This window comes from Taudactylus pleione, unplaced genomic scaffold (genome assembly GCF_031769625.1).
Source record: "Taudactylus pleione unplaced genomic scaffold, aTauple2 ptg001647l, whole genome shotgun sequence".
NCBI classification, from domain to species: Eukaryota; Metazoa; Chordata; class Amphibia; order Anura; family Myobatrachidae; genus Taudactylus; species Taudactylus pleione.
Window position 1 is genome coordinate 220,752 of NW_028286044.1, and position 14,347 is coordinate 235,098.

The 14,347-nt window shown below is 44.7% G+C and overlaps 1 protein-coding gene across 1 annotated transcript; it reads left to right on the forward strand.

The window, feature by feature from the left end:
• The first annotated feature begins 6,158 nt into the window (after positions 1 to 6,158).
• Positions 6,159 to 8,435, forward strand: MAFA (MAF bZIP transcription factor A). The gene has a single exon (XM_088464326.1). The coding sequence runs from the start codon at positions 6,669 to 6,671 to the stop codon at positions 7,536 to 7,538; it is 870 nt and encodes a 289-aa protein (XP_088320452.1). The 5' UTR covers positions 6,159 to 6,668; the 3' UTR covers positions 7,539 to 8,435.
• The last annotated feature ends 5,912 nt before the right edge of the window (positions 8,436 to 14,347 follow it).

Below are 14,347 nucleotides of genomic sequence, written 5' to 3' on the forward strand. Positions count from 1 at the left end.
CCCTAGCCGTCCCTCCTAGTACCTAACCCAGCAGTAAGTGCCTAGCCCTAGCCGTCCCTCCTAGTACCTAACCCTGCGGTAAGTGCCTAACCCTAGCCGTCCCTCCTAGTACCTAACCCTAACCGTCCCTCCTAGTGCCTAACCCTAACCCTGCGGTATGTGCCTAACCCTAACCGTCCCTCCTAGTGCCTAACCCTAACCCTGCGGTAAGTGCCTAACCCTAACCCTGGAGTAAGTGCCTAACCCTAACCCTGGAGTAAGTGCCTAACCCTAACCCTGCGGTAAGTGCCTAACCCTAACCCTGCAGTAAGTGCCTAACCCGAACCATCCCTCCTAGTGCCTAACCCTAACCCTGCGGTAAGTGCCTAACCCTAACCGTCCCTCCTAGTGCCTAACCCTAACCCTGCGGTATGTGCCTAACCCTAACCCTGCGGTAAGTGCCTAACCCTAACCGTCCCTCCTAGTGCCTAACCCTAACCCTGCGGTAAGTGCCTAACCCTAGCCGTCCCTCCTAGTACCTAACCCTGCGGTATGTACCTAACCCTAACCCTGCGGTAAGTGCCTAACCCTAACCCTGGAGTAAGTGCCTAACCCTAACCATCCCTCCTAGTGCCTAACCCTAACCCTGCGGTAAGTGCCTAACCCTAACCCTGCAGTAAGTGCCTAACCCTAACCATCCCTCCTAGTGCCTAACCCTAACCCTGCGGTAAGTGCCTAACCCTAACCGTCCCTCCTAGTGCCTAACCCTAACCCTGCGGTATGTGCCTAACCCTAACCGTCCCTCCTAGTGCCTAACCCTAACCCTGCGGTAAGTGCCTAACCCTAACCGTCCCTCCTAGTGCCTAACCCTAACCCTGCGGTAAGTGCCTAACCCTAGCCGTCCCTCCTAGTACCTAACCCTAACCGTCCCTCCTAGTGCCTAACCCTAACCCTGCGGTATGTGCCTAACCCTAACCGTCCCTCCTAGTGCCTAACCCTAACCCTGCGGTAAGTGCCTAACCCTAACCGTCCCTCCTAGTACCTAACCCTGCGGTAAGTGCCTAACCCTAGCCGTCCCTCCTAGTACCTAACCCTGCGGTATGTACCTAACCCTAACCCTGCGGTAAGTGCCTAACCCTAACCCTGCAGTAAGTGCCTAACCCTAGCCGTCCCTCCTAGTACCTAACCCTGCAGTAAGTGCCTAACCCTAGCAGTCCCTCCTAGTACCTAACCCTGCGGTAAGTGCCTAACCCTAGCCGTCCCTCCTAGTACCTAACCCTAACCCTGCGGTAAGTGCCTAACCCTAACCCTGCAGTAAGTGCCTAACCCTAGCCGTCCCTCCTAGTACCTAACCCTGCAGTAAGTGCCTAGCCCTAGCCGTCCCTCCTAGTACCTAACCCTGCGGTAAGTGCCTAACCCTAGCCGTCCCTCCTAGTACCTAACCCTAACCCTGCGGTAAGTGCCTAACCCTAACCCTGCAGTAAGTGCCTAACCCTAGCCGTCCCTCCTAGTACCTAACCCTGCAGTAAGTGCCTAACCCTAGCCGTCCCTCCTAGTACCTAACCCTGCGGTATGTACCTAAGCCTAACCCTGCGGTAAGTGCCTAACCCTAACCCTGCAGTAAGTGCCTAACCCGAACCATCCCTCCTAGTGCCTAACCCTAACCCTGCGGTAAGTGCCTAACCCTAGCCGTCCCTCCTAGTACCTAACCCTGCGGTAAGTGCCTAACCCTAACCCTAACAAACAAAAAAAAAGATTATTTTGTTTCCTGTCTATGTCCAGCGTCAGGACTGTAATGTGCAGCTACTGGTAGCTGTCCTATGCTGCCCAACACTGCTGGCAAGGAGGTAAGGCAATCAGTACCGCAACACTGCGCCCTGTGTCGGTCCCGCCCCCTACAACCATGACGTCATTACATCCCACCTAGGGCCAATGACACACCAGCTAGGAGACAGGGCTACTGACGGCAACGCCAGATCCCATAAGTAGAGCACTTCCCGCAGTTCCGTAGAGCGCTAGTGGCTGCAGGGTGCCGTTCCAGGCACCCGGCAAGCCACATGCAGGTGACGTGGCGCAGCGATGGTTCCTCCCACAGGGCCCGACACTCATTGCGGTGGCACCGCTCGCACAACCCTAGTTACGGCCCTGCATCCACCTCATTATTCGGAGGTGGACGCAGTTCAAATAGCGGTACCATGGCCACGCCTCCTGTAATTGGCCACACACCCTAGTACCACATGGGCCCGTAGAATGTCTCGACGGCCCAGCAGAGAGCTGAGCTGGTGAGCCTGAGGTTCTCAACCACTTTTCCACAGCACAATTCTTTATAATCAGAGTACAAAAACGCTGATATTGCATGTACTGTGTATGCAAAGCTCCAAATACAGCAATAAGCTCGCAGGTCGGCACCAGCAGTGTATGTGCCCGGTTTATGCCAGCTATACGCTACATACACTTTGACCCATGTTTTTAGTCTATTATTTTGTTTGTAAATATCCATTTTGCAATAAAATTTTAAATTACTCTATGATACACTGAAGGGCCAAAAGTCATGGCATAGCATTATAAAGGTACTGATAGGTGGCGTCACTGCACTGTGACGTCTTGGAAATGCCCAGACCTACATCAGTTGTAATCTGACATCTCGTGAGCTTGAACACCGTCTAGCCTGCTCATGGCAAGGTGACGTGTATTATCAGAGTTTGAACGGTGGGTGCATGAAAGTTGGTGCCCGACGGATGGGACATTCCATTTCTGAAGTTGTGCAGACATTCAACATTCCTCGATCTACGGTGTCACGTGTGTGCCAGGAATACCTTATGGAAGTGGTTAATGCAAGAAGCGCTTTCTTTTGGGGATTTGTATGTACTAATTACTATTGATACCTGCTGGCCCACAGAAAAATGAATAAATAAATAAATAATCAAACTGCAAACCAAAGGAACAAATATAAAGGAGGTGTGTAAATACTTAAATAAAATAAAAAAGAAGAAAAGAGGATGAGTTACTTTGAATAGAAATGAAGATAAAATAAAATAAAAATAAAATCAAACAACAAAAACGAAATGTGGCTAGTGCAAAATTAAATGAAAATGATAAAGTACCAGTGATATTTAAGCATTAATGTTTACACTCATTTTGTGGGAATGATAGGTGCCCGCTGCTTTGGTGCAGTGCAAACGGGTAACTGTCCCTATCTTACCCTAAAAGCGGCGTTGTCCTTTGTTGCTGGTGAACATGTTCCGCTTGATGCTGTACTCGCTCCCACTCTGCTGTCAGCGGACTGTACCCAGTCTGTCAGGAACCTTGAAAAAGTCCGCTGTGGACGAAACATGTTGGAGCCCAGACCACTACACAAGCCACCAGCCACGTTTCATCAATAGAGCCAGAGGCCAGAAAGATTGCTGGAGGCACAGCGGAGATCGCTGCATGCTGAGCTGCAACCCTCGCTAACAGACTGGGTACAGTCCGCGGACAGCAGAGAGCGAGTACAGCATCAAGCGGCACATGTTCACCAGCAACAAAGTACAACGCCGCTTTTAGGGTAAGATAGGGACAGTTACCCGTTTGCACTGCACCAAAGCAGCGGGCACCTATCATTCCCACAAAAGGAGTATAAACATTTATGCTTAAATATCACTGGTACTTTATCACTTTCATTTAATTTGCACTAGTCACATTTCGTTTTTGTTGTTTGATTTTATTTTTATTTTCTTTTATCTTCATTTCTATTCAAAGTAACTCATCCTCTTTTCTTCTTTTTTATTTTATTTAAGTATTTACACCCCTCCTTTATATTTGTTCCTTTGGTTTGCAGTTTGATTATTTATTTATTTATTTATTCATTTTTCTGTGGACCAACAGGTATCAATAGTAATTAGTACATACAAATCCCCCCCCCAAAAAAGCGCTTCTTGCATTAACCACTTTTTACACTATTTCGAGTAGTGACAACAGAAGCAGCTATAAATTTCACAGGTGCGCTACTAGATTATCAACCAGGACAACCTTATAGAAGGCATTACCACCCACCATGGACAACGCAGTACCACAGGTGCTTAATGATTGTGACTAGCGGTATTTGGTCAGAATTATCTGTTGTAACAGACAAGCGACATTGGCTCAAATCACATCCACATTCAATGCAGGAGGTGCCAGGCGCATATCCAGCAGGTCAGTGCAGCGTTCTTTAGCTTCCATGGGATAGGGGAGCAGAACACCCACCAGAGTGCCCCTTTTTACACTATGACACCGGACACAGCTCCTCACCTGCACTCTTGACGTCCCTAATTGGACCCTAGAGGACTGGGAACGTGTGGCATGGTCCTTCGAGTCACAGATCCAGTTGATTCTGGCTGATGTTAGGGCTCAGGTGTGGTACAGATCCCATGAGGCCGTGGGTTTTAGTTGTCCACAAGGTACTATGCAGTCTGGTGGTAGTTCCATAATAGTGTGGGGTGTCTTCACGTGGCATGGGTTTGGTGCGCTGGTTCGCCTGATCACATCATTGACCAGTAACCACTACGCTTGATGACCATTTGCAGTCCTTCATTGATTTCATGCCCCCCCATATCAATGGAATATTCTAGCAGGACATTGCACCCTGTTATCGGTCCCAAATTGTCCAGATTTGGTTTAAGGAGCATTCTGGAGAGTTCCGATGAAAGGTGTGGCCCCCACATTCGCCCGACATGAACCCAATCGAGCATTTTTGGGAGGGGGTGGAGAGGTCCATTCACACCCAAGATCCTGCACCTACAAATATAATGGAGCTGTGGGAAGCTATTCATACGGCATGGGTCACCATCTCTTCAGAGTCTACTTGTGGAATCGATACCACGTCGAGCTGCTGCACTTCACTGGGCTAGAGAGCGTTCTACACAGTACTAGCCATCTATCCCATGACTTCTGGCACTTCAGTATACATCCGCAACGAGTACCCTACATTTGCTTAAATACACTGATGAAAGCGTAATACATGCCTGGGCAATGAGGAATGCACCTATCAGCTTCAACGGTTTGTTAGCGCTGGCGACCATTGTTATCATAAAATTTGCAATTGTGCGATCACGCCATTATTGTACTTGGCTGCTCCCTCCGGTGTCCCCCTCCCCCAGGCGTGAATTGCAGAACACATAAATCTGCATGGGCGCATATGTGGTTTCTTCCCTGAGCAATTCCATGCAACACAGGCTACGCAGCATCAGACACTGAAGGGCGTATTCATCAAATGTATCATTGCTGCGTATTGTGACAATAAGAAATGAAGTATCTCCGTTATTTAACATTAATCCCATGCAGAGATTGGGGGGGGGGGGTTACTTCCAGGTTTGGAGCCTGGCTGTACTACTGCGCAAGCGCGGTCATCAGACTGCGCATTTGCGAGCGACCATTGTTGGGGATCACAGAGCTAGCCCAAAGGCTTTACACTCTGGAGTTTGACTAATTTTACAGTTTAGAAGCCCTCTCAGAAACCTATGGGGCAGCTTCTGTGATGGCAAACGTGTGACAACTATCTGCTGTGTTCCCCCATGCATGCATCCTTACAAGCTTAATAAATGTTTGTAGTTCCGAAAATGGGAGATTTTTTTTTTTTTCATATCTGTCTGAACATTTGCTCCCTCTAATCGTGGTTTTGCCAAGATGCAAAATGTCACCTTTTAGCTGGATCTGCTCCTAACTGCAAACAAGGACCTTAATATGTTTCCTAATCCCAATACATGTCAAAATAATAGAAATATATGAACCATTACTACAGTACATGTGTGTAGTACAGATATAAATCCATGTTATGGTATGTGCATAATGTACCTGCACACAGGTTAGGTGCAGAGACTGAGAGGTCCATGGGATCACGTGACCGCTATCTGTTACATTGTATCATTCACACCACCTCAGTCACAGAATCCGGAGCATACATTATACCTGTGACGGCGCAGTACCGGATTATGGCCACTAGAGGGCCTATGCTCCTCTTTTTTTTCTTCCTTCCAGCTGTTCCCTCCGGGAGATTGACAGCCCCTCACTTACGTTGCTACAGAGATATGTAAATGTAAAGTGCAATAGGGGGATGTGATTGGTCCTGGACGGGAACCCCACACCTAGCCGGGCGTGGCTAGGCACGTTGCCTTGTTAAAGGGCAGAGAGAGTGCTGCTGAGCCCTTCATAGAGGCACAAGACAGGCTGTAGTCGGTGTGGAGGCTGCAGTTGTGTGGAGGCTGCTGACACCCAGCACAGCAAAGGGGGCAGGGAAGCAGCCCACAGCAGATGCTGCCCAAATCCACTGGTGCTCAAGGAGAGTCCCTGTCCTGAGAGAGCAGAGCATGTCCCAGAGCAGGGGCTCTGCACTGAGTGATCCATGCTCTGCACGCTCTGCAAGAAGAGGGGTCAGCTGCTGCACAGCCTCACTGCAAACTTGCTGAGAGTCAGGCAGGCTGCAACTTTCCCAGCATAGGAAGAGGTCGCAGCTCTCCTCACCCCGCTGCTTGGAGCCCACCACCCAGAGGACAGGCTGAGAGGGGCCTGGGAGGGCTGTCAGGAGCAGGGGCTGGGGTGGACTTTCCAGCTGGTGACAGATCCCACCAGAGAGATCATCCTCCTGCAGGCTGCAGTGTAGAGACACACAAGGAAGGGGGCGTGGAGCTCCTAAATTGTAACCAGTGACAGTCACAACTCTTATATGGACTGAGATGGCCTCTGATCTGGCTATGAGCGCAGAGTTGCCCAACAGCCCACTTGCCATAGAGTATGTCAACGATTTTGATCTGATGAAATTTGAGGTAAAGAAGGAACCCCCAGAAGCTGAGAGATTTTGTCACCGCCTGCCTCCTGGATCTTTGTCTTCCACTCCAATGAGCACCCCTTGCTCCTCGGTGCCTTCCTCCCCCAGCTTCTGCGCCCCCAGCCCTGGGGCGCAGTCCAACGTGAATCCAAATAACCCCAACGCTGCCAACAAGCCCCAGCTGGAGGACCTGTACTGGATGTCTAACTACCAGCATCACATCAACCCAGAAGCCCTCAACTTGACTCCAGAAGATGCTGTGGAGGCTCTGATAGGAAACCCTCATCACCACCATCACCACCACCAGGGCTATGATGGCTACAGGGGGCAGCAGTACACAGGGGATGAGATGGCACCATCTAGCCACCATCACCAGGTCCATCACCACCATCACCACCACAACCACCACCTCAGGCTAGAAGAGAGGTTCTCAGATGAGCAGCTGGTCAGCATGTCTGTGAGGGAACTCAACAGGCAGCTGAGGGGCTTCAGCAAAGAAGAGGTCATCCGCCTCAAGCAGAAGAGAAGGACCTTGAAGAACAGGGGCTATGCCCAATCCTGCAGGTACAAGCGGGTGCAACAGAGGCACATCCTGGAGACAGAGAAGTGTCAGCTCCAGAGCCAAGTGGAGCAGCTCAAACAAGAAGTGTCCAGGCTGGCCAAAGAGAGGGATCTGTACAAAGACAAATATGAGAAGCTGGCCAGCAGAAGCTTCACCACCAGAGAGTCTCCACAGCAGTCTAACCCTGGCAAAGGCACTGCTGACTTCTTCATGTGAACTTTGCACCCCCTGACACCCAGTGTGCAGACCTGTACATAGAGGTAAAGGACTTTAGCAACAATACAGTAACTTATGCATTCTTCCCTAACTCTGTCCACCAACCACCACACATTTAATCCATCCACCCTGATTGTGACGGGCAGTGGGGAAACAGCCCTATTTTCGTTTCTAGAGCTTTCGCGGCTCGCCATGGCGAAACAAATTAACCCTTCACATCTTACGTTGACTTGTGTATATATGATGAATCAGACTTTTTTTTTTTTAGCAGGAGGGGGGGTGTAAACCCCCACCCCACCTATATTTTGGACTGCTTAATGAGCCAGAACTAAAGTCTTAATCATTGGCAAAGTAAAGGTTATATAAGAATCAATAAAGAGAAACATGCAGAGCAATACCAGGAGATAAGATAGCACTGAAGCAACAAAGGAAGACCACTGCATCTCTTTGGGACTGACTGACCGGCGTCCAGACTTGAATGGACAACTAGAACACTGTCAAGGAACTCAACAAAACTGTGCAATTTATTTGGGTATTTAAATAGACTTTTTAGCATTCCTGCATGCAGGTCATGTATGGCAATAAAAGGTACCCTTTTCTACTAGTCCAGGCAAGGATGCATGATGTAGATTGTTTGTTTTTATTTTCTCTCTGTTTTTGTCCTTTTTCGGCTTGTTTACTTTGGTGTATGATGAACCCTTTCTCCAAAAAAAAAAAGACAAAAAACTGTGCATCTTGTAAATGACCCAAACACTCAAAGTCTTAATACCCTTCCTGGACTCCTTATCTCAACCTCCAGTTGGAATATGGGACACTTATCCAGTAACACGTCTCTTATTTGAGGACTTCCTTCAGCTTGAGTGTAGCAGTTTTTACTCTCCCTCGTCCCCTTTCACCTTTGTCTATATTTTATTATTTAAATTGAACCTGAGCCAGATACAGTATATTATTTAAGGTGTCCTCTTGTACATAATTGTAGAGTTTAGTTCGTTTTAATGCCTTTTTTTTCCTGAGCCTATATTTTGCTTGGTGACTTAAACGACTTAAAACTAAAAAAAATAAAAAAAAGCAACAACAAAAAAAAATTGAAAACAAAAAAGTCTTAAGAAAAGTTTGTATGTAATAGCATGCAAATACTATTTAAATAAACAAGTACATTAATGTCGATGAGTTGAAAGCCTAATGCACTATATAAAGGAGTCAATGGGATACATCATATTGTTGTTTTATAGAGATTTAATTAAATAAATTATCTATGCTGTTACAATGTTGAGTAATAAACATACATTCTAATATACCCTCATGGGGTGATATAGTAATATATTAATTAATTATTGGGCTGCTTTTTATTCTATGCACCGGTCTTATTTATGAATTTATCCTTGGGAAACAAATGTTATTTAAATTCTTATGCTCATGAAGAATATTTCTGCTAAAAAAAAAAAAACACCCTCCAAAAAATGTAAAGGAAAAAAAAATCAATTGCAAAATAATGTTTAATTATGTCAAGTAAACTACAACAAAGCTAATTATAAATTCACTGTACTGAATTAGCAGATCTAGAAATTGTTTCTCCGGTGACTTTTTAGGAATTTATGCGGGATATTGAGCCATGAATTGTGCATTTTGAGGCCTGAGTTTTGACAACTTAGAGTTTTTTAATGTTGCATCTTTAAAATAAATCCATTTAGCTGAGTCCATTTTTTTTAGTATAAACTGCTCTTAAAACAGGTATTACTGTGGAAATGTACGGAAATACAAAAATAAAAAACCTGAAAAGCTATATTCTGATCTCCCTGATTTTTATGAAATGTCTTTAATTGTGTTGGATGTTAGTGCCGCAAATTCTAGCATTTCATTTGCTACCAAACCGAAATAAAACTGTTTTGACATATTGACTTTTTTTTTTTTTTCCTTTTAAAATTAATTTTATTTGGTGGCGCAAATGCAGTGATTTACATACAAATGTGTCCTGGATTTATGTCTGGGACGAGTGCTAGAGAGTTTGTGAGGCTGGATATTTATTTTTATTTTTTTAATGTTATTTTTAATCCAAATTGTGTTGTCTTGTTTATGTTTTGTGTATATACGTAGTATTAGTTAACATTTTTAAATAAGTCTAAATAGCACATTGAACAAAAAAACGAATTGCCATGATTTTATCTAATTTACTACAATTTTTAAAATTGTAATAATATAGACATATGGGATTCAGAACAACAGAAATTACAAAGACCAATTATCTATAGAAATAAAATATATAATGAGTCCTGAGCAGTGATTTTCAGTGTTAAATTGCCTAAGACAAATAATAGTTACGGAAACACATATAATAGATGCTATTTTATGCTGATTAATTTGTTAAGTAATGGCTACCTCTGCCTTATTGCATTAAAAATTGAAATGGGTAATTAGTTTAAAAATGTGATTGCATAATTATAATAAAAAGTGAAATACTTCTGCATACAACACAATGCAGTTTTAAGTATTTATCTCTACGTTTCTTCCTCCTAAGAACAGAAAGTACTAAATGTGCAAGTCCCTATTTTCTGGGGAATTATATTCTGTACTGGGAAAGAGACAGCTGACTATTAATACATTGTGTGTTACCCACGTAGCCTTTACATGCATAGGATGCTTAGGTCCCTGTGTTTGGTATTTGCATGGTATTCCCAGAATGTTCTAATTACTCTCACTAACGACATGATGTTTAATAACAGTGTGGCCAGCGGCTGGTGATCACTTAGGAATAACTTCCCGTAAGTATGGGAGAATAGACATCTCATTTTATATGGAAAGTTGACAAAAACTTGTTTTCATCATGGGGTGATCAATATATTATTATAGTAAATTCTATTTTATACAGCTCAGGTGGAAACGCCATGAACCAGTTGTCTGACTTGTCCCCAGAAGCCAGATACCCCCTTAGTGAATAACCCAGTTGTTATCCTGAGTTGTACCAGCGATTTCCGTTCTGTGTGGGGTGAGGACGTCTCAGTCACTCTCCGTGTTCCCATCTTTTCCATATTCATTTAATACCATGGCAGCTTTCCGCTCCAGTCCCCTAATTGTGCTTAATGTCTTGCTGTGTAAGTAACAGCGTAGCGGAAAGTCTGGCTCTGCTGAATGTGCCGGCAGGGAAGGGGTTAAATGCAATTCCTACTTCTTGTGGTTCTATGCCTTCCATGTAGTGTCGCTTCTGTATTGGAATATATTAGGAATTGGCATTTAGATTAAACTTTTGCCCACAATACAATGAAACTTATTGTCAGTGAGTTGGATGTTGAATTATTTTGAGTATAATATATATATAATTAATATTATATATTATATATTAATACCATGGTATGTTCTGTTAAAAGGGTTTATTTCTTGTAGACATCATTTATTCCGCTTTAATAACTTTGAAAGAGCAATGTTTTGTTTACATGGCAATAGATGTTGGATGCATTCCCAGCGCGTATTTATAAAGTGATAGTTGTACAGGTTATTTTATTTAATTCCGTGGGTATCTTGGTTCACAGGTCCTAAAGTATTTCTATAGCTTTCCGTTGTTATTTGTTTTAGAATATGAACGTTTTGCTTTATTCTAGTACTTTTTTTTTCTTTTTTTTTCTGTGTAATGTGTCACTCGGTTTATCTCAGTTATTTAGCATCGTCCCTTTATAAAATAGTGAATATATTCTGACCTACATATGCTGCCACCTCTCAGTGTAATTGTTCCCATTTTGCTCCTTACCTTGGAGACTCCAGCCCTGTTTCTGGGCTACTAAGAAGTCTTGCCTTATAAAAGTTCCATCTCCCATCGTTCCTGCTGTGTCAGAGGAAAAGGGAAGCATAGGAAGGCGGGGAGGGGGATTTTAGCTCCAGATCCTTTCTGTAATGAAGTTAATTAAATGAAAAGTCATTATAGATCGTTACAGGCTGGAAAAACTTTTACGGTGGGGAAGGATGAGATGAGCGGTGTCAGACGTTCTATGGTATTTTCAGCAGAGGGAAATTATAGGGGTGTGTGTTGGGGGGGAGGGGTATCATTAAAAAAAAACAAAAAAAAACTTTCCATTATATGTGGGGTTTTGGGGAAACACCATAGTTTGCAGAGATGCGAGTGGGGAAAACTGCCCGTAGCGTCGCTGTGGTGTACGATCCGGAGCTGTAATGTCACCCCGGAGAAAGCTTTCCTCGCCGTGACAGATTTAAGGGGGGAATTATATAAGTGAATTCAGGAAAAGAACACACAGCAGTTCCGCAGTATAAGAGGTAATAACTCTTAGTGTGTGTGTGTGTGTGGGGATTTGTAAGTGCTGACATCTGTAAGCGACGCAGAGAGCTAAGGAGGGGACCAGACCAAGCGTGTGCTACTAATCCCCGCGCTGAGATCTCGCTGGAGATGAATCTTGCTCTGCTGATTTGGGGGGTGGGTGGGGGGGGGATTGTTTGTAGTTTTGTGACGATTTTGCTGTAGCAGAACGTAAAGAAAAAACGGTTCTGTCGCATGTAAAATGATTGTCAGATATTACAATAATTGTCGCCCATCGGTTTTTTTTTTTTGGATTTTTTTTTTTTGGATTTTTTTTTTCCTTCAGATCGTGCGACTTGATTGATGCCCGCACTGGGAGGCGTGGGGTTAAATCATTATGCAGTGATGATGACTTTTCACACACACCGCCCCCTTCCCCCCAAAAAAGTACATTATTTGGCCTTAGTGTGCGGACCGGGGCGTCGTAGGGGCCGCTGCGCAGGATAATCCGTTTGCAGGTGTAGCCGCCATACGCGTAGCGCTTATTAAGGGTGCAGATTATGGCGCGTTTCCTGCCGATACATGAAATACATTCTGGCCCATATCTCAGGCCAGATCCATATAAAGTAGCCGTCACAGAGTCTGTTTATAATATTAATTCTTCTATCTTTTTATGTATTCCATACGTCTAGTCTTCCTACAGTCCTGACCCCAAAACTCACCCCGTCCCCTTGTTTTCTGCCCAGCAGGACCACGTTACCACCGCTTGGTCCCCTATTTATGACCCTGGCCTTTCTCCCTGTCAATAGCTCTTGCTGTTTCCTCGATCTGTCGCCTGTCAGCTAACCCTTACTATAATTCTACATTGCCGTCTTCTCTTCTCCCTGACACCGGTAAAGATGGCTACACGTGACGTTAGTCATCTAGATCCGTGCAGCCTCCTGGAAATCCGCGTGGAGCTCGTTGTAAGTCCCCTCGACGGCTCGCGAGTCTGCAGGTCCGCAAACGGCTTCCTGCGACGCTGCCACCACCATATCCTGCGCCGAGATGACGTTTCCCAGAGTCGCAGAACCTCCGCAGCTTCACGTATACAGACCTTGCCCTGAATCCTGATCTCTGTTCAGCCAAAAACATTGGTTCTTTATGAATTTAAGAAATATGCAGAGAACTTGGTATTTAATTTATTTTTATTTTTTTTGAATGGACTGAAGTTCTGATTGGCAGATAAGAAAATGCGTGAAAAAAAAAACCAAGTAACTTTGCACCTTGGTAAGAGCAGGGGGGTGCAGAGGTAAGGTGCAGGGAGAGTTAGATTTGGGAGGGGTGAGTTCAAACTGAAATCTAAATTGCAGTGTAAGAATAAAACTGCCCAGCATTTGTGGGCTAAATGTAAAAGCAGCCAGTATTTACCCTGCATGCCAAATAATAAATGTTTTTGCCCCCCTTGCAGTGCAACATTCTTTGTCCTGGTGCAAAGTTACTCTTATTTGCTTAGTCCCAACTCAAATTCAGCGTGTGTATCCTGCGTTCTATAAAACATGTTATTTTATGCAGATAATAAATGGTCTCGCTCTCGTATCGTAATGAAAATTACTTTCTCTTTCCAGATTTGCTTTATAACCTTTATTTTCCTCTTGTGGTCGGGGCCAGTCCTGCCGGCACGTGTAATATACTGTATAATATAATCTGTGTAGCGCACTCACCACCTCTAAAATTAACTCTAACCTCATCCAGCTCTTTGAGGATGTAACATGGAAACTTTCACAGTACACAACTAATTCTGCGGGCGCATTTAGGAAGATTTCCCTACAGGCCAATCCTCTAGTCTGCGTGGAAATGTCGCTCCCCATCGGCCCTCAGTTCTTGTAATGCGTAAATAATATATAAAACTGAAGTAATGAAAAACGAATGAAAAAACCGTGTTAAAGTGATATATTTCACTCCCTGTACCATCCTCCACATGGCGTGGTTCTAATCTCTACTTTCATTTTAACACTTTGATTTTTAGACCCCTAAATTGTTGTGATGCGCCCAGTTTGGCGCTGGGACGCAGGGTGGTAGATTGTGATTGTAGCGAGATGGGGAGTTAATCTGCAGAGCTCAATAATTCAACTTCTGTGAAGCGTCTCTGGTCGGACCTGATGTGTTGTATTGTGCCATTATTAGTGTTCTTATCGATGTAATGGGTGGTAGAATTCACTTACTAGCGATACTGCCCGCTGACCCAGTGCCAGGCTGGTGCCAGCGTCCACAGAACATGGTAAATAAAAAAAAACCTTTGCTATCTGAGCGCTTGTTAAAGAATCTTACACAACTAAATTGTTAAACCACCACAGTGCAGACGTACAATACTATTTATGTGAGAGCAGACTTCGGTTTCTCGGACCCAAACTTGTGTCACGTCCTCAGTCCCTAAAACTCCCAATGTCTGTCGGTGCGAAATGTATTAAGCAGCGATTGGTGCGACATCTCAGCGTATTAGGATTAATCAGTGGATCTGATTACAGGGGAGATAAGTCCAAATGCCGAAATCACTTTCGTTGTTAGACATCAGAACTTTCCAGATGAA